The sequence below is a fragment of the Heloderma suspectum genome, chromosome 6 (genome assembly GCF_057233095.1).
Source record: "Heloderma suspectum isolate Gila_16-S chromosome 6, 16-S_ref, whole genome shotgun sequence".
Lineage (NCBI taxonomy): Eukaryota > Metazoa > Chordata > Lepidosauria > Squamata > Helodermatidae > Heloderma > Heloderma suspectum.
In genome coordinates, this window is record NC_139463.1 from 122,037,192 (window position 1) to 122,064,504 (window position 27,313).

The 27,313-nt window shown below is 46.0% G+C and overlaps 1 protein-coding gene across 1 annotated transcript; it reads right to left on the minus strand.

Moving 5' to 3' along the window:
• Nucleotides 1-1,380: 1,380 nt before the first annotated feature.
• On the minus strand, nt 1,381-12,225 carry LOC146342950 (vomeronasal type-2 receptor 26-like). Its single transcript, XM_084808095.1, has 4 exons — nt 11,851-12,225; nt 11,143-11,373; nt 9,955-10,081; nt 1,381-2,554 (listed from the first exon to the last, which is right to left on the minus strand). The coding sequence occupies exons 1-4, from the start codon at nt 12,223-12,225 to the stop codon at nt 1,653-1,655; spliced, it is 1,635 nt and encodes a 544-aa protein (XP_084664221.1). The 3' UTR covers nt 1,381-1,652.
• Nucleotides 12,226-27,313: the final 15,088 nt, after the last annotated feature.

A 27,313-nucleotide genomic window follows, 5' to 3' on the forward strand; every position in this document is an offset into this window, starting at 1 on the left:
ATCACAACAATGTTGAGTGCAGCAGAAGTTACGGGGGGATTCCCCCCTAGGGAGAAAATATGTACGCAATCACAACAAACAATGGTGAGTGCGGTGGAAGTTGCATAGGGTCAATTCCGGCCAATGGAAACTACGTAAATATTTACAAAGAATAGTGTTTCGCGGAATGGCGGAATGGGGTGGGTGGCTGTTGGGCGCGGAGGATTTTTCAACGGCTGGTGCGGATTTATTTACGTAACTTCCGAGGCGAAAAAAACAACAGAGGATTTCGGGGGCTTGCGGCCAGCGGAATGGGACAGAGGACACAAACTGCGGAAGTGAAGCGGGATGGTATGAGCACAATTCGTACATCCCTAGTGGTTAGAGTCTAGCCCAGAGTTACCCAGTGAGATAACTAACAGGACATTTGCTAATGAGCTGGATGTGGAAATACAAAGCTGAGCTGGGGGCAAGTGGGGTGCTGACATGTGTAGGAGTAAGTCGCATTGAACTCAGTGAGACTTACTTCTGAGTAGACATGCACAGAGTTGGTTCTCCTCTAGGGATGGCGGGGAACTCTGCCACGGATTTCAGTGAGGCTGAATGCACGGGCATTCGGCCCGCTGAAACCCGTGGTGGAACGGCCTCTCACCCCCTGCCACCCTGCGGAATCCCCCTGGGTCGAAGCTTACCTGGGGCGGATGCGGAGGTGGCGGCGGCTCCGGTGGTGGTGGCTGGTGTCTCGGCCGGCTGCTGTGGCCACAAATGGCAGCACAAATGGTTTCCCGCCTCTGTCCTCCAAACGGAGATCAACTGATTTCTCTAAGGCTAGAAACCTCAGGTAGGCAGCTCTCTCAAGTTGCCATCATTCGGCTCATGCAATTAGCATCCGTAAGCTCATTAGGTTGAATGGAAATTAAGCCTTGGAAAAGACCCCTACAGTCTCTGTGTTGATTCTGGCTACTAGGGGTGTACGAAATCCCACTTACCTCGCTCTGCTGGGTCGGTGGGGGGGGCGGGGGGAGGCGATCTGGTCCTTCCCCCGAAATACTCGACGGGGGGGAGGCGATCCTTTCTCCCCCCCCCGGAATCCTCCCTGGGCAGCTCCGCTCCATGGTGTCTCCGCGGAGGCATTTGCCAGGCCGATCCGCAGCCAGGCTGCTGCAGAAGCAAAAGTCGTCCTGCGTAGGGCATGCCATTTGTGTCGCTGCTGTAGCTGTGATAGGCTACGTAAATATTTACACCATCCCTACTGGCTCCTTGAGGACTTCGGAAGGCGGCAAGGGCGCTCCTGATAAGCAGCTTCGGCTGCAGATTTGAGCTGTTCTAAGGTTATTTGGCAACAGCCTTGAAATTGTTCACACTTGGAACTCACTGTGAGCCAAACATACATTTGAGGATTCAATCCAAAGTTTATTTGTTTTTTGGTTATTCTTGTTGTTGTTCTTGTTGTTCCATGTATTTATTTGATGAGAGTGCTGCTCTTCCAGCCTAACCTAGGTCAGCTTTGTGATTAAGCGGTGAGCCCCAAACTATCCACTGAGGACTAAGGGTCTATGATGCCCAAACCTGGCACTTACAGAAGACTCATTAATTGCATTCTGATGGACACCACAAGAGAAATACATAGAATAGGAAAAGAGAGAGAGAGTAATATGATTTAATTAGGTTCCTTAATTCTTTCTTCTTATTAACTGCTCCCTGTTGTTCAACTCTGGTCTTAGGAAAATGACGTAGCATTTGGGGAACAAGATACAGCCCAGTAGCCCAGCACTGGAGGCTAAGATAGAGAAGATCTCCACACTGACCATGTATTTCCCCTTGGTGCTCAGGTGGATGGGAACAAAAGACAACCACACACTGCAAAATATCGACATGCTGAAAGTGATAAACTTGGCTTCATTAAAAGCATCTGGCAACTTCCTCGCTAAAAAGGCCACACTGAAGGTAATGATGGACAGAATTCCCATGTAGCCCAAGATGAGATAAAACATAATGACAGAGCCTGAATTACATTGTGCAATGATTACCTCCATCAGGGAGTGCATGTCGAAATCTGGGAATGGGGGAGAGGTTCCGAGCCACAGGGCACAAATGCCAGCTTGAATGAGGGAGCCAGAAAAGACAATGGAGGTGGCCGGTCTCTTCCTCACCCAGACTCTCATTTGGGACCCTGGTTTGGTGGCCATGAAAGCTACAACCACAGTGATGGTCTTGGCCAATACACAAGAAACAGCCACTGAGAAAACAAAAGAGAACATGGGTTGTTGAAGAAGGCAGGTCATCTTTCTCGGTTGTCCAAGAAACATCAACGATGAGAGGAAGCAGAGCAGGAGGGAGAGGAGGAGAGCGTAGGTGATGTCTCGGTTGTTGGCTTTGACGATTGGTGTATCTTTGTGCTTAATAAAGGTTCCAAGCACCAACAAAGTGATCAGGGAAAATGAAACAGCAAGTGAAACTAAAGCTTTCCCTAAGGGTTCTTCATAACTCAGAAAGGTTATAATCTTCGGGATGCATCTGTCCTGGTCCTTGCTTGGATACTGATCCTCGTGGCATTTCAAACAGTCCTCCATGTCTAAGAAAGAAAGAAAGAAAGAAAGAGCTACAAGCCTTGCAAACTTGTTATCCCTACATGGGAGAAACTGTTGGAGAATTTCTCCTCCCTCTGGAGAAATTCAGAAAAATGGCCTCCCCAATTTCTCTGCTCACAAATATGGTGGAGAATTTTCAGCAGCTGTTTGCACACAATGTATTCATGTTACAGATGGTTTCCTGAGATAATTCTGAGAACTTGTCCCATTTCTTAATCTTTCTGCTATTTCTATCTCCCTAGGAATCTTTAGCATTCAGCTGCCAAGATGCTAGATCAAAAAGACTAAATATTAGGCTTGCAAACAGCAACACAAAGTTCACCCAAGCAGGGTTGTGTTTTGCCATTCTAACTCCACAGCCAAAATTCCAAGGAATTGCAATCATGGCTTTCAAAATGGCTGATATCACTTCCTCTGAATAATTGTATGTTGCTTTGGGGAGTGGTACATTATCACATAAGGAAGGGTATTCATTCATTCATTCATTCATTCATTCATTCATTCATTCTTGGCTGCAGAAGCTCTCCCAAGACAACGTACAGCCATAAAATATCTAAAACTAGTATTGTATTAAGAGCAATAAAAAGACAATGAAAAAAATAAAGAACAGCAATAAAAAACAACATAAACAGCAACAAAAACTGGAGACAAATTGGATATTTGGAAAAGAGCACAATTCTCTTCAGACTAATTTAATGGCACCTGAATCATAACAAGGGGCAAACCTGAAATGCAACCTGGAAATCTGATGGTCTGTGCCTCCCATTGAGTATAACTGCAGATCAGTAACACGTGATAATGTTTTTGTCATTCTTAGCCAGAATTGGATACAATCTACTGATAAAATGGCCCTGTATGAGGGGATGAAGCCTGGCTAATTTCTGGCAAATTGGTCTGCTTCAGAGAAGCCTCACTGAAATCTTTCTGACTCAGGGTAATACTATTCGGGATTCATCTAACTCTGATGCACACCACAGCTTTTTATGTACTCTCACAGTTGCATGGCCCTTGTTAACACGAGGAGGCTGCACACAACTTTCTCCAGAATTGGCACAGGATGGTGGATCCCAGTGCAATCTGATACAGCCATACCAGAACCAGTAGCGAAAAGAATCATAGAATCATAGAATCATAGAATAGTAGGGTTGGAAGGGGCCTACAAGGCCATCGAGTCCAACCCCCTGCTCAATGCAGGAATCCAAGTCAGAGCATCCCTGACAAATGGCTGTCCAGCCTCGTCTTGAAGGCCTCCAGTGTGGGAGAGCCCACCACCTCCCCAGGTAATTGGTTCCATTGCCGTATTGCTCTGACACTCAGGAAGTTTTTCCTGATGTTCAGTCGGAATCTGGCTTCCTGTAACTTGAGCCCATTATTCCGTGTCCTGCACTCTGGGATGATCAAGAAGAGATCCTGGCCTTCTTCTCTGTGACAACCTTTCAAGTACTTGAAGAGCGCTATCATATCTCCCCTCAGTCTTCTCTTCTCAAGGCTAAACATGCCCAGTTCTTTCAGTCTCTCTTCATAGGGCTTTGTTTCCAGTCCCCTGATCATCTTTGTTGCCCTCCTTTGAACCCTCTCCAGCTTGTCTGCATCCTTCTTAAAGTGTGGTGCCCAGAACTGGACACAGTACTCCAGATGAGGCCTAACCAGTGCTGAGTAGAGGGGAACTAGTACTTCCCGGGATTTGGAAGCGATGCTTCTATGAATGCAGCCCAAAATAGCATTTGCCTTTTTTGCAGCCACATCACATTGTTGGCTCATATTCAGCTTGTGATCGACGACAATTCCAAGATCCTTCTCGCTCGTAGTGTGGTTGAGCCACGTATCCCCCATCTTGTAACTGTGCATTTGGTTTCTTTTTCCTAGGTGCAGAACTTGGCATTTGTCCCTATTAAATGCCATTCTGTTGTTTTCTGCCCAGCACTCCAGTCTATCCAGATCACTTTGAATTTTGTTTCTGTCTTCCAAAGTATTAGCTATCCCTCCCAATTTTGTGTCATCTGCAAATTTGATCAGCATTCCCTGCACCTCCTCCTCCAAGTCATTAATAAAAATATTGAAGAGCACTGGGCCCAGGACTGAGCCCTGCGGTACCCCACTCGTTACCTCTCCCCAGCTTGAGAAGGTCCCATTGATAAGCACTCTTTGAGTCCGATTCTGTAGCCAACTGTGGATCCACTGGATCGTTGTTTCATCTAGCCCACTTCGAGCTAGTTTGCTCATCAGGATATCATGGGGCACTTTGTCGAAAGCTTTGCTGAAGTCGAGGTATATGATGTCTACAGCATTCCCACGGTCTACAAGGGAGGTGACTTGATCAAAAAATGAGATCAGATTTGTCTGGCAGGACTTGTTTTTGACAAATCCATGTTGGCTTCGAGTAATCACTGCATTGTTGTCAAGGTGCTTCCAGATGGATTGCTTTATGATCTGCTCCAGAATTTTCCCAGGGATTGATGTCAGACTGACTGGTCTGTAGTTCCCAGGTTCCTCCTTTTTACCCTTTTTGAAGATAGGGACAACGTTAGCCCTCCTCCAGTCATCTGGCACTTCCCCGGTCCTCCATGATTTCTCAAAGAGAATAGACAGCGGTTCTGAGAGCTCTTCTGCCAGTTCCTTTATGACTCTAGGATGCAGTTCATCTGGCCCTGGAGATTTGAACTCATTCAAAGTAATGAGGTGTTCCTTGACCATATGCCTGTCAATCTCAAGCTGCAATCCTGCCCCTTCAGCCTGTACTTCGCCTTTGCCAGGGGGGTCATAGACCCTCTTTTGGGAGAAGACTGAGCCAAAGTAGGAATTGAGCACCTCTGCCTTTTCTTTGTCCTCTGTTATCATTTTGCCATCCTTATTTAATAGCTGAACAACCATTTCTTTCCTCTGCCTTTTACTATGCACGTAGCTGAAGAAAGCCTTTTTGTTGTTTTTAGCATCCCTCGCTAACCTCACCTCGTTCTCCGCTTTAGCCTTCCTGACGCCATCCCTGCAATTCTGTGCTACCTGCCTGTACTCTTCCTTTGTTACTTGGCCTTCTTTCCACTTCCTATATGTGTCCTTTTTTGTTTTCAGGTCATCCCTAAGCTTTTTGTGAAGCCACATTGGCTTCTTCTGTTGTCTTCCACCTTTTCTTCTTGTTGGAATTGTTTGTGATTGTGCCTTGAGAATTTCCTTTTTTAAAAGTTCCCACCCATCTTGGACTCCTTTTCTCGCTAGCATTGCTTGCCATGGGACCTTACTGATCATTGTTCTGAGTTTATTAAAATCAGCTTTCCTAAAATCCAGGGTACGCGTTTGAGTACACTCGGCTTTTGCTTCCCTTAGAACCAAGAACTCAAGTACAACATGGTCGCTTTCCCCCAGAGTTCCTGTAACTGCTACTTTATCCACTAAGTCATCTCTGTTGGTTAGGATCAAGTCAAGGATAGCCGATCCTCTAGTTCCTTCCTCTACTTTCTGTAGGAGGAAGTTATCCGCCACACAAGTCAGGAATTTCCTGGAGGGGCCATGTTTTGCAGAATTTGTCTCCCAACAAATATCGGGGAAATTGAAGTCCCCCATTACTACTACATCATGCTTCCTTAAAACATTGGCTATTTGCTTTTCAAAAGTTTCATCCTTGGCTTCTCCTTGATTGGGTGGCCGGTAGTAGACTCCGACCACCAGGTTCCTTTTATTCTTTGCTCCATTTATTTCAACCCAGATGCTCTCGATGGGGCTACCAAGCTCCTCCTCCTGTATTTCTGTGCAGAGATATGTATTTTTCACATACAGTGCAACCCCGCCTCCCTTTCTGTTCCTCCTGTTCTTTTTGAACAAGTTATATCCTTCAACTGCTGTATTCCAGTCATGAGAGTCATCCCACCAAGTCTCAGTTATACCTATCAAGTCATAATTTCCCTCCTGTATTAAGAGTTCAAGTTTGTTCTGTTTGTTTCCCATACTCTGGGCATTAGTATATAGACATCGAAGACCATGTGCTTCATAGTCTGGCTTTCTTCCTACATGTGTCTGAAGACTATTATTGGGCGCTATCAGCGCTGTTCTCTCCATTGCAGTGCATGCGCCTACGTCCATTGTTACCCCCAACATTACATCTCCCTTCCCCGTAGGATTCAGTTTAAAGCCCTCCTGATGAAGTTCTTCATGCTGTGGCCAAACACATTCTTCCCAGCCTTTGTGAGGTGCAACCCATCCCTAGCCAACAGCCCATCTTCCAGGAAGTATAGCCCGTGGTCCCAGAATCCAAATCTCTCTCGTCGGCACCACCTTCGTAGCCAGTCATTCACCCGGAGTATTTTTCGTTCCCTTTCTATCCCTCTTCTAACTACTGGAAGGATGGATGAGAAAACTATCTGGGCCCCAAAGTTCTTGAGTTTCCTTCCCAAAGCTTCAAAGTCTGACGTGATCTCTTCGTAGCTCCGCTTGGTGGTATCATTTGTTCCCACATGGATGAGAAGAAAGGGATACCTGTCAGTGGGCTTTATGAGTGCAGGCAACCTTTCAGTCACGTCTCTAATCTGTCCTCCCGGGAGACAACATACCTGGCGAGTCCACGGGTCTTCGCGACATACTTGGGTCTCGATCCCACGCAGCAAGGAGTCTCCCAGTACTACCACTCTTCTCTTCTTCTTCTTGTAGGCCTGGGTTTCATCGCCTCTGTTTGACTGACCTTTAGCCTCTTGCTCACTCTCATGCAGGTTCCCCTGTGATTCTTCCTCTGCAGGCTGTCCTCCAGTCTCATCTGCAAGTACCTGGAATCGGTTCCACAGCTCCACCGCTTCCACTGGTGCAGAGTGGCGTCTAGTTCTTCTTCTCCTAACTGTCACCGTTTTCCAAGGAGTATCCTCTACTCCATTTTTCTTCACCTCAGCATTTCCCACTGCCTCATCTTGCTGTTGCTCTTCAAGCTTCTGGTCTGCCCTTTGCTGCTGTAGTTCCCCCATTCTGTCCAAGAACTCTTCGTGTTCTCTTATTCCCCGGAGGGTTGACAGTCGCCGCTCCAGTCCACTTACTTTTTCCTCCAGCAGCGTGATCAACTTGCACTTGTTGCAGGTGTAGGCCATGTTGTTCTCAGGCAAGAAAACAAACATTGCACACACCTTGCAGGTCACCACCACTGGAGAGTCTTGTCCTTCCATAGCCTCTTTTCCCTTTTTGTGTCTAGCTTTGTGATTGTTCAAGACTAGCCTGTGCCTGCTCCTCTACTCAGTAGAGGTTAAAAGCAGAGTCCCACTGGTGTGGAAGTGTGTGTTACAAGACAAATAAATGAAAAAAAGTTAGTAAAAAAAATAAATAAAAATGTTAGGGGCCTCCCCCTTGACCTCCCCTGCCGAACTCCCCTGGCCAACTCCTGTTTGCTCCCCCTGTCCACTCACTCTGATCACTGGCTCTCTGGGAGCTTGCTTGCTTCTGTAGTCCCTGGACCAGCTTGAGCAGCTTGCTCTGCTCTGCTCTGCTCAGCTGGGAGGCGGGAAACAGACTGAAGCTTCCCGCCCAGTCAGCTGCTGGGAGTACTCAGGCCACACCCCTCCAATTCAGTTGGAGCTCTCAGAAGCTCCTGGTGAGCTCACAGCCAGTCAGAAGGATAAAGGGCAGCGCCCTGGGCTTCCTGCAACCCACTTACCTCTTAGCCTCTGTCTCCTTTGTCTCCTTTGTCTCTTCAACCACTGCAACTCCCCTGGCCAACTCCTGTTTGCTCCCCCTGTTCGCTCGCTCTGTTCGCTCGCTCTCTGGGAGCTTGCCTGCTTCTGTAGTCCCTGGACCAGCTTGAGCAGCTTGCTCTGCTCTGCTCTGCTCAGCTGGGAGGTGGGAAACAGACTGAAGCTTCCCGCCCAGTCAGCTGCTGGGAGTACTCAGGCCACACCCCTCCAATTCAGTTGGAGCTCTCAGAAGCTCCTGGTGAGCTCACAGCCAGTCAGAAGGATAAAGGGCAGCGCCCTGGGCTTCCTGCAACCCACTTACCTCTTAGCCTCTGTCTCCTTTGTCTCCTTTGTCTCTTCAACCACTGCAACTCCCCTGGCCAACTCCTGTTTGCTCCCCCTGTTCGCTCGCTCTGTTCGCTTGCTCTCTGGGAGCTTGCCTGCTTCTGTAGTCCCTGGACCAGCTGGAGCAGCTTGCTCTGCTCTGCTCTGCTCAGCTGGGAGGCGGGAAACAGACTGAAGCTTCCCGCCCAGTCAGCTGCTGGGAGTACTCAGGCCACACCCCTCCAATTCAGTTGGAGCTCTCAGAAGCTCCTGGTGAGCTCACAGCCAGTCAGAAGGATAAAGGGCAGCACCCTGGGCTTCCTGCAACCCACTTACCTCTTAGCCTCTGTCTCCTTTGTCTCCTTTGTCTCTTCAACCACTGCAACTCCCCTGGCCAACTCCTGTTTGCTCCCCCTGTTCGCTCGCTCTGTTCGCTCGCTCTCTGGGAGCTTGCCTGCTTCTGTAGTCCCTGGACCAGCTGGAGCAGCTTGCTCTGCTCTGCTCTGCTCAGCTGGGAGGCGGGAAACAGACTGAAGCTTCCCGCCCAGTCAGCTGCTGGGAGTACTCAGGCCACACCCCTCCAATTCAGTTGGAGCTCTCAGAAGCTCCTGGTGAGCTCACAGCCAGTCAGAAGGATAAAGGGCAGCGCCCTGGGCTTCCTGCAACCCACTTACCTCTTAGCCTCTGTCTCCTTTGTCTCTTCAACCACTGCAACTCCCCTGGCCAACTCCTGTTTGCTCCCCCTGTTCGCTCGCTCTGTTCGCTCGCTCTCTGGGAGCTTGCCTGCTTCTGTAGTCCCTGGACCAGCTGGAGCAGCTTGCTCTGCTCTGCTCAGCTGGGAGGCGGGAAATCTGCTCTGTTGTGTGGGTCTTGGAGATTTCCCAGTTCCTATAGCCACTGGCCGCGGTGGCTTAGTGGTTAAGATGCTGAACTGCAGACTGGAAGGTCGGCAGGACAGCAGTTCAAGACCCGAGTACTGCATGACGGAGTGAGCTCCCATCTTCAGCCCAGTTTCTGCCAACCTAGCAATTTGAAAGCAAGAAATTGCAAGTAGATACATAGGTACCGCCTCGGCGGGAAAGGTAACAGCGTTCCGTGCACATCGGTGTTCAGTCATGCCGGCCACATGACCACGGAAGTGTCTTCAGACAGCGCTGGCTCTTTGGCTTAGAAACGGGGATGAGCACCGCACCCTAGAATCGGACATGACTGGTTGGGGACACCTTTACCTTTTATAGCCACTGGAAAGGAAGCCAGTAAAAAGGAAGAGCAATATTGTGACTTCCTGACTAACCCTCATAATAGGGGTACTAGGATGTCTTCTCCATTTCCCATTTCTCCTCTCTGGTATGGTCTGGGGCAAACTTCCTAGCACCTCACTGGAGTGCTTATCCCTTTGTGACTCGCATCACATCACCTACCTGTTTGGTTTGAAATCTCCCCATCTGGACACCGACGACAATCATAGCAGCAAAATTTCTCACCTTCCCTCTTTCTCTTCTGAGAACCAGGTTGGCAGGAGTCACTACAGACAGAAAGGGGGAGGACCTATCCATAAGGATGAAAAGTGTTCAGGACAGGAGAATTAGAAAACAAACACAAACAGAAACATCTTGATCATCAGCTGATGCAGAAATAAACATGTGAGAGAGCTTCAGCTACTGGGCGGTATAGAAGTAAGTAAGTAAGTAAGTAAGTAAGTAAGTAAAGGTGATAATTTGATGGGGAAGAAAGTTGACTGTGCTGCACAAAAAATCTCTTCACATGGGGAATATTAATTTTGCAACGTTTTGGGTGGCTGAGGAATATTTGGTGGTACAGAAAAGGGAAGGCTGACTCTCTCTGGGCTTCCCCAGTTAGCTCAGTGTCCAGGAGGAATCACATTTCTGAGTGATCATATCAATAGCCCAGGTCAACACATCATTCCAAATGGTGACAAAGACTTTGGCTCACCACCAGCTCAGCCAGCAGGAAAATACTTAACAGACATCAAAAACCACCTGGATTTGTCAGCATCCTGGAGGTGACCATGAAATTTGGTCTCCCACTGCTACAGAGGTTACAGGTGGCCTGAAGGTCAAAATTGATCACATAATGATCTGCCTATGCCAAAGGAGTCACGACTGGCTCCACCACCTGCAGATAATTTTCTCTGAATCCAGCACAAAAAGACAGGTCCAAAGGGCATCCTGCCACATGTGTTGGTAAAGATATTATTTAAGCAGGTCCATGGTTGACATGGTGGCCATGAAGTCCTGAGCTGCTCCTGACTAAGTAGTTTCAGCATGAATATTTAAGTCCCCCAAGACCAGAAGCTTTGGGGTCCTCAACATCATGGCCCAGACCACCTCAGTCAGATTAGGCAGGGAGACTGTTGGACAGTGGGGTGGGTGGTACACCAACAGAATCACTAGGACTGCTACTATTACCACTAGTAATACATTAGTATTACATTTCTCAGTTTTTTGAATATGATATGTAGCTCTGTCTACATTTGAGAACATAATCAGCCAGAACAGGGACCTTTTTGGCAGTTCCTTTCTTCTACTAGCTCTCAGATCACCCATATTTCTACAGTGTGCTCACCAAGAAGAGACTACAGCCCACACCTGGTTAAAGCCCCTGTGCCAAATGATTGTGTGCTCATTAATGATGAATATTTTTCCTTCATGTGCATTGAGATCTACCCTTCCAACTTTCACCTTGAGGAAGGACTTGTTTGGAAATGTAACCAAGTTCATTATATCAAATCCATCTCCCATTTCCCTGTTGTCATTTAAAAAAGACACTGTGTCTCTAGCAGAGTTGTTAAATGAAATGTCTTGAAGAAAACGGTGAAGCTAGTTGGCAGAGAAAAAAACAAAGGGGATGAAAATATACTGAACTCATCATGACAAAACTGAATCCAAACATCTGTCTTTGTTAATTGGGAAGTGGATCCAGGCTTAGTCGCACAGAAACTAGACTGAGAACAAATGGATGAGGTAGGCAGGACTAACTCAAGCCCCACTGATTTCAGGAGGCATATGCTAAGGATGATTATGACTGGATAATCATCAATTATTTGATGCAGTTTCATTTAACACATTTCGAGTCTCAAAATGGAATGGATTTTCAGTGACAGAGAGATGAAATCATAATGCTTTCCATAACGTGTTGTTCGAAGGACAGGGTAATGTGAATCCATAAATCTTTGTGAATGAATAATTCATGTGACACCATTCACCAAGTTTTTTGTGGAAAGGATAGTTCAATCCTGTCTAAATTTGAGGCAATCTACTCATTCAAGTATAGGCATCTCATTGTGGAGATGTTACCTGCCGAGGCTGAAGATCTTGAGGTTCACCTGTTTGGCCACCCACCATTTTTCTGTACTTGGATCTAGATAAGTCGAAGGCGTGGAAAGCATGTGCCACAGCATAGACAGCATTATAAACACTGTAGCTGTGGCCTGTCATGGGCATTTCAAAGAAAGGCCCATGAAGGCTCTCCAGTCTCTCCTCCCCAGTACATGTTCCGGAGACTTGGTATTGCACGGTGGGATCTGGAACTGAACAGCCAAATGCTTGCTCCCAGAACTCCTTGAGGAAATCATCTGCTTCTGTCCAATCAGGTTTTAGGATCTGAAGGAATTTCTGGAACCCTAGAAGTTCATTGGTGTGAATCATGAAGGAAATGACACCTTGGAACATTTCGAAATCTCTATCCCGTCCCAAGCTTGTTAAGACAAAATCAATCTGTGCTGTTGTAATCCACACCTTTCCAACAAATGACATTTCCTCATATCCTGGAGCACCCAGACCCATTAAATACTTCAACCACATGATGGTAAAAGTTTCACCATGGATGACAAATATTCTGGATTAATATTATGGGCTGTATGGTTCACTTCATTGTTGGGACGAAGGTTTAGTAGGTTTGGGATTCGTACTGTGAAGGCTGAACAGTTTCCAGATTGAGAAAGCCATGGCTCCATGGCCTTCAAGAAACGTTCTCCACTATCATCATCCACCACAAAAAGCCCAACCCACGTCCATCCAAAATGCTTGAGCAACCTGAGAATCCCCATATACTGATGGGCTTTGTTTGGGACCATGCGGTAAAGGGAGGGGAACTGCATCAACTCACTCTCTGCTGGGGCAAAGGAGCTGAAAGAAAACAAAACGGAGAAACAATTGCAAAAGAAATTTCAGCAAAATATAAAGGTTAATAAATGCGCATATATAGGTTATGAAATATACACACTGAGAAACAAATTCATATAGAATCACATATCCACCCACAGCAACAGTTACCGACATCGAAACAAGTTTGTTTGTTCCAAAATATTGATTTGCCCATCCCCAAGTTCTCATGATCATAAAACCAAAGTTACAGCCAGACCGTATTGCCTGAACAAGAAGTGTTCTTCCAAACAATGTTAATATTGCATCAGTCTTGTTCCATTCAGTATTGGGTGCTGCAGGCATGTACAATTTCTTTCAAGGTCCTGACACTTGACCACCAGGTTTTCCTACTTCCAAGCTTCGGCCATTGCTGTCATTGGCACATGTTGATTTGCTTGCCACACTTCCAGGTATCACGATTTATGTGATAATTAACAGCTGTTTTTCAGTCATTATTCAATTGAAACTAAAATGTGCTATCCAGTAGACCTGCATTATGAGCTGTGCTTTGCAGAGTATGGCCCTGGTCAGACATCATGCCTAGCCATGATGGTTTGGAGTTTTCAGCTAACCATGTTAGCTTAGCATGATGTCTATACAGGGGTCTGTCCCAACCATTCTGGTTTATTAACCACAGACTATCCATGTTCACTTACCACTTGCTGCAAGGTGGTTTGTGGGCTCTATAATGGCTTAGCATGATGTCTGAACCTGTACGAGGGTCAAGAAGCAACAGTAAGAACCAGAGATGGAACAACCGATTGGTTCAAAATTGGGAAAGGAGTATGACAAGGCTGCATATTGTCACCCTGCTTATTTAACTTATATGCAGAGTACATCATGAGAAATGCCGGGTTGGATGAATCAGAGGTCGGAATTAAGATTGCCGGGAGAATTATCAACAATCTCCGATATGCAGACGATACCACCCTAATGGCAGAAAGCGAAGAGGATCTCAAGAGCCTCTTGTTGAGGGTGAAAGAGGAGAGTGCAAAAGCTGGTTTGAAACTCAACATTAAAAAAACTAAGATCATGTCATCTGGCCCTATCACTTCCTGGCATATAGAAGGGGAAGAAATGGAAGCAGTGACAGATTTTACTTTCTTGGGCTCCAAGATCACCGCAGACGGTGACTGTAGCCATGAAATTAAAAGACGCTTGCTCCTTGGGAGGAAAGCTATGGCAAAACTAGACAGCATAGTAAGAAGCAGAGACATCACCTTGCCGACAAAGGTCCGTCTAATCAAAGCTATGGTTTTGTAATGTATGGCTGTGAGAGCTGGACTATAAGGAAGGCTGAGCGCTGAAGAATTGATGCTTTCGAACTGTGGTGCTGGAGAAGACTCTTACGAGTCCCCTGGACAGCAAGGAGGTCAAATCAGTCCATCCTAAAGGAAATCAGCCCTGAGTGCTCATTGGAAGGACAGATACTGAAGCTGAAGCTCAAATATTTTGGCCACCTAATGAGAAGAGAAAACTCCCTGGAAAAGACCCTGATGCTGGGAAAGACTGAAGGCAAAAGGAGAAGGGGACGGCAGAGGATGAGATGGCTAGATAGCATCACGGATGCAATGAATATGAACTTGAGCACGCTCCGGGAAGGAGCGCAGGAAAGGAAGGCCTGGCGTGCTATGGTCCATGGGGTCATGAAGAGTCGGACACGACTGAACGACTGAACAACATGATGTCTGAACAACCTCTGTGTGAAATGAGAGCTGCCATAGAGTTCTGAGGCTTGAGTCCCCAAAGAAGGAGTAGCCTCCAAGCACTAAAATGGGGGACAGCACCAAGCACCAAAGAGGCCAACAGTGCAGGGGCTGCTGGGATGCCTGGCTGCCCATCCGGAGGACGGCGGGTTCCTGTGAGAGGGGGAGTGGTTAGAGAAGGTTAGTCTGATCATGTTGCTGAACCTGGTTAATTGAATGTGTGGCACACACAGTGGTTAGCAGTAACCACCATGCACCATGACTGGCCCAACTACCCTCCCCTAATGTGCACCTGAACAGGGCCAGTGTGTCATAGAATAGCATGCATATTTGCTGAGTTAGATCCTAGAATAGAATAGCATGGATATTTGCTGAGTTAACACATTGGACAAGTGTTAAGAGTTACTTTGCCTGAAATGTGGGGACATGATAATGCAATTTCTGAGAAGGAATCTGGTAGAACTGCCTTTACCTGCTTCTTCATCCACATTCATGCTTTATCCACTCATCCTTTGGAATTATTCCTTGGACATCTGAAAAAACTCATCCTATTTCTAAAATCTCAACCATCTTTCTCCATTAAAAAAAAAAAATTACCATAGAGTCAAGTGAAGGGTCATATTATATACAACATCAGTTAAAGTTCGAGAACCCGCATGGATGTATTGGGCCTACCTGTGGAATCATGTAGAGACTTAGGATATTTGCCATGCGGAATGAGGTTTCAGGGGAAAGGGATCCAATGACGGCTATAAGCTTTTTGTGGGCATCACATGCAAAGTTGGGAACAAATCTATGGGATTTGAAGAGAAGATCCAGGGTGGTACGATAAGTCATCTGGGCATCTCTGTAGCTGTCATAGATGTGGAATCCAAGTGTGATATTCAGTAGGTCTTCCGGATTCTTGTTGATCTCATTTATGGCAAAAACCAAGGACAAGGTTTGCTGGTAGAACTTTGTCACCATACTGCAAATACAGGTCAATGTTATTTCATCAGAGAATCGTAAAAGACATAGAGTTGTTTTGTGACAGTATTGGTCCATTCTGCACTGAACTAGTTCCCTGACGTTAAGAATGGTCTCTTTCCTTGTTACTTTTGACTCTGACATATTGTTTCGCTCTTTTTATTGATACCAGGGTAGATTTCTGATGCATCACAATATCTACAACAAGAAGAACGAGCTACACACATACAGGAGATGCTTTACTTTTACTTACTCCTAGTTTCTTCATCCCCCTTCATGGATCACTGCCTTGTTGTGGCGAAGGGGCTTGCGTAACTCAGTGAAGCCATAAGCTATGCCGTGCAGGGCCACCCAAGACGGACAGGTCATGGCAGAGAGTTCTGACAAAATGTGGTCCACTGGAGAAGGAAATGGCAACCCACTCCAGTATTCTTGCCAAGAAAACCCCATGGAACGTATCACAAGGCTAAAAGATATGACGCCGGAAGATGAGCCCCTCAGGTCGGAAGGTGTCCAATATGCTACTGGGGAAGAGCAGAGGGTATTTCCAAGTAGCGCCAGAAAGAGTAATGCGGCTGGGCCAAACCCGAAAGGACACTCAGCTGTGGATGTGTCTGGTGGTGAAAAGAAAATCCGATGCTGTAAAGAACAATATTGTTTAGGAACCTGGAATGTCAGATCAATGAATCAAGGTAAGCTGGAGGTGGTCAAACATGAGATGGCAAGATTGAACATCGACATCTTGGGAATCAGCGAACTCAAATGGACAGGCATGGGCGAATTTAATTCCGGTGACCATCATATCTACTATTGTGGCCAAGAATCCCTTAGAAGAAATGGAGTAGCACTCATAGTCAACAAAAGGGTGGGAAAAGCAGTACTGGGGTACAATCTTAAAAATGATAGAATGATCTCAGTACGAATCCAAGGCAAACCATTCAACATCACAGTAATTCAAGTCTATGCCCCAACCACTGAGGCCGAAGAAGCTGAGGTTGATCGGTTCTATGAAGACCTACAACACCTTCTAGAACTAACACCAAAAAAAGATGTCCTCTTCATCATAGGGGATTGGAATGCTAAAGTAGGAAGCCAAGAAATCACCGGGATAACAGGCAGGCATGGCCTTGGTGTACAAAATGAAGCAGGACAAAAGCTAATAGAGTTTTGCCAAGAGAACATGCTGATCATAGCAAACACTCTTTTCCAACAGCACAAGAGGCGACTCTACACATGGACGTCACCAGATGGTCAATATCGAAATCAGATTGATTATGTCCTTTGCAACCAAAGATGGAGAAGCTCCATACAGTCAGTAAAAACAAGACCTGGAGCTGACTGTGGCTCAGATCATGAGCTGCTTCTTGCAAAATTTTGGCTTCAATTGAAGAACGTAGGGAAAACCATTAAACCATTCAGGTATGACCTAAATCATATCCTTTATGAATATGCAGTGGAGGTGAGGAATAGATTTCAGGGATTAGACCTGATAGACAGAGTGCCTGAGGAACTATGGACGGAGGTCCGTAACATTGTTCAGGAGGCAGCAACGAAATCCATCCCAAAGAAAAAGAAATGCAAGAAAGCCAAGTGGCTGTCTGATGAGGCTTTACAAGTAGCTCACGAAATAAGGGAAGCGAAAAGCAAGGGAGAAAGGGGAAGATATACCCAACTGAATGCAGAGTTCCAGAGAATAGCAAGGAGAGACAAGAAGGCCTTCTTAAATGAAGAATGCAAAGAAATCGAGGAAAACAACAGAATGGGAAAGACTAGAGATCTCTTCAAGAAAATTCGAGACCTCAAGGGAACGTTTTGTGCAAAGACGGGCATGGTAAAGGACAAAGAAGGCAGGGACCTAACAGAAGCAGATGAGATTAAGAAGAGGTGGCAAGAATACACAGAAGAACTATACAGGAAAGATCTGAATGTCCCTGATAGCCATGATAGTGCGGTCACTGAACTTGAGCCGGACATCCTAGAGACTGAGGTCAAGTGGGCCTTAGGAAGCATTAGTAACAACAAAGCTAGTGGAGATGACAGTCTTCCAGCCGAGCTATTTAAAATCCTAAAAGATGATGCTGTTAAAGTGCTGCATTCAATATGCCAACAAATCTGGAACACTCAACAGTGGCCACAAGACTGGAAAAGGTCAGTTTACATTCCAATTCCAAAGAAGGGCAACACCAAAGAGTGTTCAAACTACCGCACAATTGCACTCATTTCACATGCCAGCAAGGTGATGCTCAAAATCCTACAAGCTAGGCTTCAGCAGTATGCGAACCGAGAACTACCGGAAGTACAAGCTGGGTTTCGAAGAGGCAGAGGAACTAGAGATCAAATCTCCAAAATTCGCTGGATCATGGAGAAAGCAAGAGAATTCCAGAAAAACGTCTATTTCTGCTTCATTGACTACGCTAAAGCCTTTGATTGTGTGGATCACAACAAACTGTGGCAAATTCTTAAAGTGATGGGAGTACCAGACCACCTTACCTGTCTCCTGAGAAACCTGTACAAGGGTCAAGAAGCAACAGTAAGAACCAGACATGGAACAACTGATTGGTTCAAAATTGGGAAAGGAGTACGACAAGGCTGCATATTGTCACCCTGCTTATTTAACTTATATGCAGAGTACATCATGAGAAATGCCGGGTTGGATGAATCAGAGGTCGGAATTAAGATTGCCGGGAGAATTATCAACAACCTCCGATATGCAGACGATACCACCCTAATGGCAGAAAGCAAAGAGGATCTCAAGAGCCTCTTGTTGAGGGTGAAAGAGGAGAGTGCAAAAGCTGGTTTGAAACTCAACATTAAAAAAACGAAGATCATGGCATCTGGCCCCATCACTTCCTGGCATATAGAAGGGGAAGAAATGGAAGCAGTGACAGATTTTACTTTCTTGGGCTCCAAGATCACCACAGATGGTGACTGTAGCCATTAAATTAAAAGACGCTTGCTCCTTGGGAGGAAAGCTATGGCCAACCTAGACAGCATAGTAAGAAGCAGAGACATCACCTTGCCGACAAAGGTCCGTCTAATCAAAGCTATGGTTTTCCCAGTTGTAATGTATGGCTGTGAGAGCTGGACTATAAGAAAGGCTGAGCGCCGAAGAATTGATGCTTTCGAACTGTGGTGCTGGAGAAGACTCTTACGAGTCCCCTGGACTGCAAGGAGGTCAAATCAGTCCATCCTAAAGGAAATCAACCCTGAGTGCTCATTGGAAGGACAGATACTGAAGCTGAAGCTCCAATATTTTGGCCACCTAATGCAAAGAGAAAACTCCCTGGAAAAGACCCTGATGCTGGGAAAGACTGAAGGCAAAAGGAGAAGGGGACGGCAGAGGATGAGATGGCTAGATAGCATCACGGATGCAATGAATATGAACTTGAGCACGCTCAGGGAGAGAGCGCAGGACAGGAAGGCCTGGCGTGCTATGGTCCATGGGGTCACGAAGAGACGGACACGACTGAACGACTGAACAACAACAACAACAACAACAACAAAAGTTTCTTCATCAAGGTGTCTTGTGGCAACTTTAAGACTAACACACTTATTGTAGAATAAACATCTATGGCCACTGCCCAATTCCTCTGGCATATGAAGTCACATCTCATGAAGTGGAGTGTATCTCCGAAACCCTTGGTTACAAAAGAGAATCTGTTAGTCATTGAGGTGCTACAGGACCTTAAGCCTCTGTGCTGTTTTTGGTGAAACACAGTACATGGCTACCCCTGTGGAAATTCTTAGCTTCATGCTCTTCAGTTATTTCTCCCAGACCTTCATTTCTACAACTAGAGAAGGTTGGAGTAGGAGTGGGTGAATCTCTCCATTTTGTTTACTCCCGCATTCGATTTCTAAAAATGTCAACTTCTCTATCAACCAATTATGAACTTTCTGGATTTTGGCAACTTCTTACCAAACAATGAACGTAACTAAATCCCCACCTATGTGCACCACCAAATTCAATAGGTACAGCCATTCTCACCAAGGAGAGGACCATGGGGGACCCACCAGGCACATACATATTACAGATAAGGACTCAACACAAAGAGAGAGGGAGAGGAGAGAAAACATAAACTGAAATAAGCACTAACATGTTTGGATTCAAATCCAGACATTTAAGAGCTAAGACTGAAAGCTTTCAGCCGGATGGACGGTTATGACATGTTTCTTCTAGATATGGTTGGACTACATCACTACAGTGGGCTATGCTGGCTGGAGCTGATAGGAGTTGGAGCTTAAGAACTTCTGGAATGATACAGTTCCTTCACCAAGGTTTTTGAATCTCCATCATCAAATTTGTGCAGCTGTACACTAAGCTAAATAAAAATAACCCCAGTGCAATTTTCCCCAGTTTTACTTTAGACTTGAAACCAGATCACACTAAAAGAAAGAGATAATTGTCAATATTAAGATAATGTAAGAAGAGTCAGATGCGGTTTTCAAATGTTGATACCACTATGAAAATAAGTGGAAAAGCAATGTGTTATACTCTTTAAACACTGCAAATTGTTACACCACATACAAGTTGAATGTATCCAAATATGGTGTAAAGAAAAAACAAATCCACCGAAAGACAAACTCTCATGATGGGGGAAGTAGGCTATGTTTTATAAGCAGGGGAGAATCCATACAGTTCTCAAAGACTGAAAACAGTTGTCCCCGGAAGGACACGGTTCATGTTATTTCAGCAATCTGGTATGTTTAGAATACTTAGGGTTTATGGTCGGGTGATATTCACATGATACAGGGAGAAGAAAAATAATTCCTTACATTATATAATCAGAGAACTCTTGCAATGGATGTTCCATGTAAGAAAAATCATGTAAATAGGATAAAACCTGGAAAACCATCCCACCAATGATGAGGTCCCCTGTCTGATACAACTCATGTGGAACAGGACCAGGATCAAGGGGTGGGCAATAGATTGTCTCGACCTCACGCACCCAATGAAGAAGCAGAAGCAACAGCTGGGACACTGGTAGCCCACCATTCAAGATGCAAAGCTTCTCTCTACATGCAAACCCTCCTGGAGCCATCTATTCTCTATGCTTTGCTTACAGAGGCTACTTTGGCTGGCCACCCGATTTTGCCCATATACTTCATTCATGGAGACCTCTTCCAATCCTATCAAATGGCAGTGAGGTTATGAATGCATGCCTTAGAAAGACGATTGGGCTGCCAATGCCCTCAGATATGGAGCATGTAAAATGGAAGAGAGACATGTGAGAGCTCAAGTGACAGAGCCCTGCTGCCTCTTGCCCGGAATGGCACAAGTGGAGGGGTTTATATAACCACTTTCAGACTAGCTTCATAGTTGTTTGTTAGCCTTGTGAAAATCGACTGGACATTTCCCAAGGGGAAGAAAACAACAATTACAGTGAATTGGAGAATGACAGGAAAGAGCATTCTTCCTAGTCTCTGAGTGGCAATGTTGGTTGCAAACATGTTTTCCTTTCTGATGACAGGTCTTCTGGGATCATTGGTCAGGAACGAAGCAGATGTGTCCTCGATCTCTATGGTGTGGAAAATACAAGCAGCAAATATGTTGGCCAAAAGATGAAGTCAGCAGCTGAATTGGATGCGTGATCAAGAGTAGGGGTGTTGAATCTTGGCCCCATGAGCCAAATGCAGGCCAACTGGATCCCAATCTGGCTCTCTGGTGTTCCTAAGATGACCCCAACCCCTTTCTCTTTCCTTGCCCATCTGACCACAAATGCTTTTCTGAAGTGTTTTTCCTTCATTTAAAAAAAAGTTAGAAAGCCTCTCCCAAGTAAATGGGGCAGGATGCTCTGGTTGATATCGTGACTAGGATGCTATTTGGATATACTGGGCCTAGTTTTCATTATACACACTCTTTTAATCTCTTTGTTTGTCCATGTTTGGAGGATTATATTTAGTCCCCATGACATCAGGGGCCCTGGCCTTTGGACATAAAGGGACATAGCCATACACCCTTGATAGCATTTGGCCCACAGAGTGCTTGGTGGAGGAAATTTTGCCCCCACCCATTTCAGATTGCCCTCTCCTGCTGTAAGCAGACATTAGAAGCACATAGAGTAGACCTATTCAAATCATTAGGACTTAAAGTTGCCATAATGAACCTAAGCCAATGGATCTACCCATCCAGTGACCCATAGTCTATCAAATATTTAGATGTGTAGTCAATCCCACAGAAAGTCTGACATGATTGTCTTATTTAATTTGAAGAAGATGAACTTCTAAGAACAGATAAGAGTATAAATGGGGAACGTTCAGAGGCACTGTTATGGTGACAGGTGATGCTTGAGACCTCCCAAATGGGGTTTTTCACTTGGCGGGGTGATAAGGATTGCCTATGAGACTGATTCACCTCACTCACCCAGGAGCTTTGCATCCCAGGAGGGGGTGAAACCTAACTGAAGCATTCTTCTCCCATCAGTAACCAGCCAGGAATTCGACTGGAAATATGCCCAGTTTAGCTCAATACAATCTAATATGGCTCATCTTGAGTTGAACCTCAAGGTCCCTTGCAACTCTATGACTTGATGATAGAAACCATTTAATGGAAAGGAGCCCTGAACAGAACTTCCTTTCCTTTTCGGATTACTCAAGTATTTTTTGCTCTCCCATTGACAGGAAGGGCATGTCATATTTTCTGCACAAATTCTCCCTGATTCTTATACAATCTTTTCTATGCAATCTGGTGAAGAATGTAAGAGGTATGGGAGTGTCCACTATCAGCTGGTGCCCACTGCGATTAGTAGGGCACAAGGCAGAGCAGGTAATGTTTAATGGAGCCAAGGGGTCTGTGTCACTTCAGGAATCCACTGCAAAAGGGAGGAAAAACCTGAAGTATGCAAGTGAACTTAAATATTGTGATGCAAAGTAAAGGTTCGGAGGTGTTGTCTCTGACCGAAAGAACTCCCTTGAATCCGGTTATCTGCTCCTGGTGGAAGTTACTGCACCAAAAGGGGAAACTGAGGCTGTGAGGCTTTAAAGTGAGCTTAACTAATATTGAGCAGTCCTTCTGCATGGTGGTTAGTAAAGGAATAGAGTCATGCGGAGTAAATGTCTGTTAAATTCCAGAACCCCTTCACGTATGCATTTTAAGTTGTCTTTGTTAAACCCACCACCATGTATTCATGAAGGTAGCTGCTAGCCAGTAATTGCCCCTACCATTGGCCCCTGCCATGTCTTTGGGTGTTGCAGAACCACAGTGCCTTCCTCTGTTTCCAAGTCCTGTAGGGCAGCGTATAAATACTGCAAATAAATATATAATAACTGGAGCTCTGGGCAGAAAACAACAGAATGACATTTAATAGGGATAAATGCCAAGTTCTGCATCTAGGAAAAAGAAACCAAATGCACAGTTACAAGATGGGGGATACATGGCTCAACAGGACTACAAGCGAGAAGTATCTTGGAACTGTTGTCAATCACAAGCTGAATATGAGCCAACAATGTGATGTGGCTTCAAAAAGGCAAATGCTCTTTTGGGCTGCATTAATAGTAGTATAGCTTCCAAATCACATGAAGTACTAGTTCCTCTCTACCCTGCATTGGTTAGGCCTCATCTGGAGTACTGCTGGATCTGAGCCCATAGAGTCCCAAAGCAGCTTTAATTCTGAGGAAGAGATACAATCTATGGGAGAGGAACCCACTCATTTTTCAGACTTCAAAGGCGCAGCTGGAGGGGGAGCCCCCCCTGCTCACTTTCCTGGGCACGACAGTGACCCTGGCATGGAGAGGAAGGGACAACTTGAGCTTCTAGACACAAGGCGCAGGCACAGATACAAGTGAGACGTTGCGGGCGCTGAGAGGAGGCACTCAGCCCACTTGGTGCGGCAGCAACAGTTGTGCCCCGATGCCCCACGGGAGAGGGGGGGACTCTCCCCTCCTACTCTTTAAGTTCAGAGAGTTGTCACACTTTTCACCAAATGGAGACCTTCTGACTTCCTAAAGCTTAGAATCCCCTGGTAGGCTGCTTCTTTGAGTTTTCCACTTAGTCTCAGGCAATTAGCATCTGTAAGTGTCATTAGGTTGAATGGAAATAAAACCTTGGAAAAGAGCCCTTGTGTCTGCGTGTTGTTTCTGGCTACTTGAGGATTTCAGAAGGCAACAGGGGCGCTCCTGACAGTGTCCAATTCTGGGCACCACACTCGAAGAAGGATGCAGGCAAACTGGAAAGGGTTCAGAGGAGGGCAACAAAGATGATCAGGGGACTGGAAACAATGCCCTGTGATGAGAGACTGAAAGAACTGGGCATGTTTAGCCTTGAGAAGTGAAGACTGGGGGGAGATATGATAGCACTCTTCAAGTACTTGAACGGTTGTCACAGAGAAGAAGGCCAGGATCTCTTCTCAATCACCCCAGAGATTCTCAATCACCCGTGCCCAAATAAGGAACACAAATGGCGGCGCCCATGGGCACCGCCATTTGCGTACGTGCTTTTTTTTTTTTCCAAAGTCACCCGTGATAGGCTACGTAACGATTTACGTAGCCTATACAGCTGACTTTGAAAATCTAGCCATGACAGGCTACGTAAATCGTTACGTAGCCTATCACATGTTTTTTTTTTTTAAAAAAAAACCCTTATGTAGAAATGGCGGCGGCGGCAGCCAGTCGGAAGACCGGCTGCCGCCCCTGCCCCCACCGAAACGCCGCCGAAATGCCGCCGGGACACGCCGCCAAGAGATACATTCGACAGAAGTAAGTCCCATCCCAGGGAGGGGGGGGGGAGAATTTCACCACCAATTTCGGCATTCAGCCTCCTGGAGATTCATGGAGAAATTCTCCACCATCCCTACCAATGACCTAGGGAGGTAGTGGGCTCTCCCACACTGGAGACATTCAAGATGAGGCTGGATAGCCATCTGTCAGGGATGCTCTGACATGGGTTCCTGCATTGAGCAGGGGGTTGGCCTTGGTTGTCATATAGGCCCCTTACAACCCTATTATTCTATGATTCTATGATTTCCATGCATATTTCCCTGCATATTTTTTTCCAAATATACACATCAAGTGTGAACATTTTTGAAATGCACACATTCTTCTCCCATGATTAAAGCACAATTGTGCAAATCAGTTTTGAAATGTACTCAATTTGAAATGTATGCATTTTTGGAATGTACACATGCTTTTTTATTATTAGAGGACTTCATCACAAAATTCAGAACAGTGCAAATTTCTAAAGAAAAGTGAGTTTCCATTTGCATAATGGTTTGAAAGTTCAAAATTAGGTAAGTTTGCACTAACATTTTGCATTAAAATTGCCCCTTTCCCATATCCCTACCTGGGAATTATAGAATAGAATGGGAGGTCACCTGGGTCTTGAGCAACAGTAATGGATCCAGGAGTCCCCCCATATTATGGACCTGTTCCTTCAGAGGAACTCCATCCATAACAGGTAAACAACAGAAACAATAGATTGGAACAATAGAATCCAGCCTCTCACTTTGGTCTTTTGAGAAGTGTATATCAACTCAAGCAACAAAGTTAAGGCTCAAGCTTATGGAGAAGACACATATCTCCTCATCCCACTCATTGGACAAAATGACAATAGGGGATTGCACAGGTCGTTATTTCACACAGGATATAGTTCTCTAGAAACAGCCTTCTGGATGCATTTGAGAAGTTTAATGAGATGTATGTATTTATTTATTATTGATGGTTATGTACTGCTTAATATAATATAATCCATATGTGGTTTGTATATAAAAGTATTAAAATCACAGCATTAAAATATACTATTAAAATCTCAGTGTAAAATACACAGTTTCAGCTGCAAAAACAATACAAGCAATACAAAAAATGGAGCAGCAGCTCGATGAATTATGATTAATTACAAGCCAGAGAAAGCCTGCTGGAACATGAGTAGGGATGTTAGAGCATTCCACCACGGACTCCAGTGAGGCCGGATTCTTTAGAATCCGCCCCCCCCCCAGGGTCCGTGGCGGAACGGAGCAATCCCACCCGCCATCCCGCAAAATTTACCTAGGATGGAGCCTACCTTTGTCGGCCGTCCACTGCCCCACCATTGGCTGCCCCAGTCTGTGGCCACCATTTCATCTCTACTTTAGCCGTGATAGGCTACATAAGGATTTACGTAGCCCATCACGGCTACTGCAGGGATGCAAATGGTGTAGAGGCCACCATTTGCGTCCCTGCGGTAGCCGTGATAGGCTACATATATATTTACGTAGCCTATCATGACAAAAGTCAGGGACGCAAATGGCGTAGCAGCCGCCATTTGCGTTCCTGCCTTTTGCCGTTATAGGCTACATAAATATATACATAGCCTATCTTGGCTACCGCAGGGACGCAAATGGTGGCTGCTTTGGCAGCTGCCATTTGCGGCCACAGCCCAGCAGCATATGGAAGTATGGCTGTGGGTGGCCCTGGCCGGCAGCTCTGCAGGCTCCCCGGGGAGGATTTCGGGGGGGAGGGACAGATCGTGTCCCCCCCCAGCGGACGGCCCAAGTGGAATTGGGTAAGTAATCCGTACACCCCTAAATATGTGCAGTTTTAGGATAGGAGGTGTTTTAAAAATACTACAATTTCTGCCTCCCAAACTGCACAGGGGAGGGTGTTCTAGATGATGGGCACCACTACTGAGAAGTAGGGATGTCAGGGAATTCTGCCATGGATCTTGGTGAGGCTGAATGCCAGTGCATTTGGCCCCCCAAAATCCGTGGCGGAACGAAGCCCCTGCAACCCTGCAAAAGGTGCAAGAAATGGAGCACTTACCTGCTGCCGTCCATGCTGACTTGCGAATGGCGGCCGCCCTGCAGCTGCCATTCACTTCTTCATCATAGCCATGATAGGCTACATAAGTATTTACGTAGCCTATCACGGGAAGCCAAAAAAAAACCCCATGTATGCAAATGGCGGCAGCTACAGCAGCCGCCATTTGCGTTCCCTATTTTTCAGCATTTTACGTCGAAAATGGCTATTACGGTGAAAAAAAGGGGAATGCAAATAGCGTAGTGGGAGCCATTTGCATTTCTTTTTTTCCCCGCCGTATTAGCCTACATAAATATTTGCGTAAGCTTCGGGATGTCAGAGAATTTTGCCATGAATCTCGGGGAGGCCGAATGCCAGTGCATTCGGCCCCCCGAAATCGGTGGCAAAACGGTCTGCCCCCCCGCCCCCCCCCGGGATGGGACTTACCTTGGGTGAATCTCCCTGGTGGCGGCGGTGGCAGCGGCGGCTGGTCTTCAGACCGGCTGCCACCGCCGCCATTTCCAGTAAAAAAAACACAAAAAACCAAAAAAACATGATAGGCTACGTAAAGATTTACATAGCCTATCACGGCTAGATTTTAAAAAAATACCGTGATAGGCTATGTAAATGTTTACGTATTACATAGCTGTGATAGGCTATGTAAATGTTTACGTAGCCTATCACGGCTGAGTAAAACAAAAAACCAAAAACCGCGCGTACACAAATGGCGGTGCCCATGGGCGCTGCCATTTGCATACACGCTTCTTTTTGTTTTTTGTTTTACTCAGCCATGATAGGCTACGTAAACATTTACATAGCATATCACAGCTGACTGCAGGGACCCAAACGGCGGCGGCTATAGTCGCCGCCATTTGCAGACCCGGCCCTCCAGGATTCGCGGTGGGAGGGATGGGGCACCTCCCCCCCAGCCAGAATTTCAGGGGGAGGGACAGAGCGCCTCCCCCCCACCGTGAATCAAATTTTGCAAAAGGTAAGTGACTTTCATACATCCCTACATAAGCTATTACGGCAGCGGGGGGGAAAGGAATGCAAATAGCCCCCACTACGGTATTTGCGTTCCCGTTTTTTTCACCATAATAGCCTACGGAAATATTTATGTAGGCTAAAACGGTGAAAAATAGGGAACGCAAATGGTGGCCGCCGTAGTCGCCATTTGTGTACATGGGGTTTTTTGGGGAGGGGGTTGGCCTGCTGTGATAGGCTATGTAAATACTTGG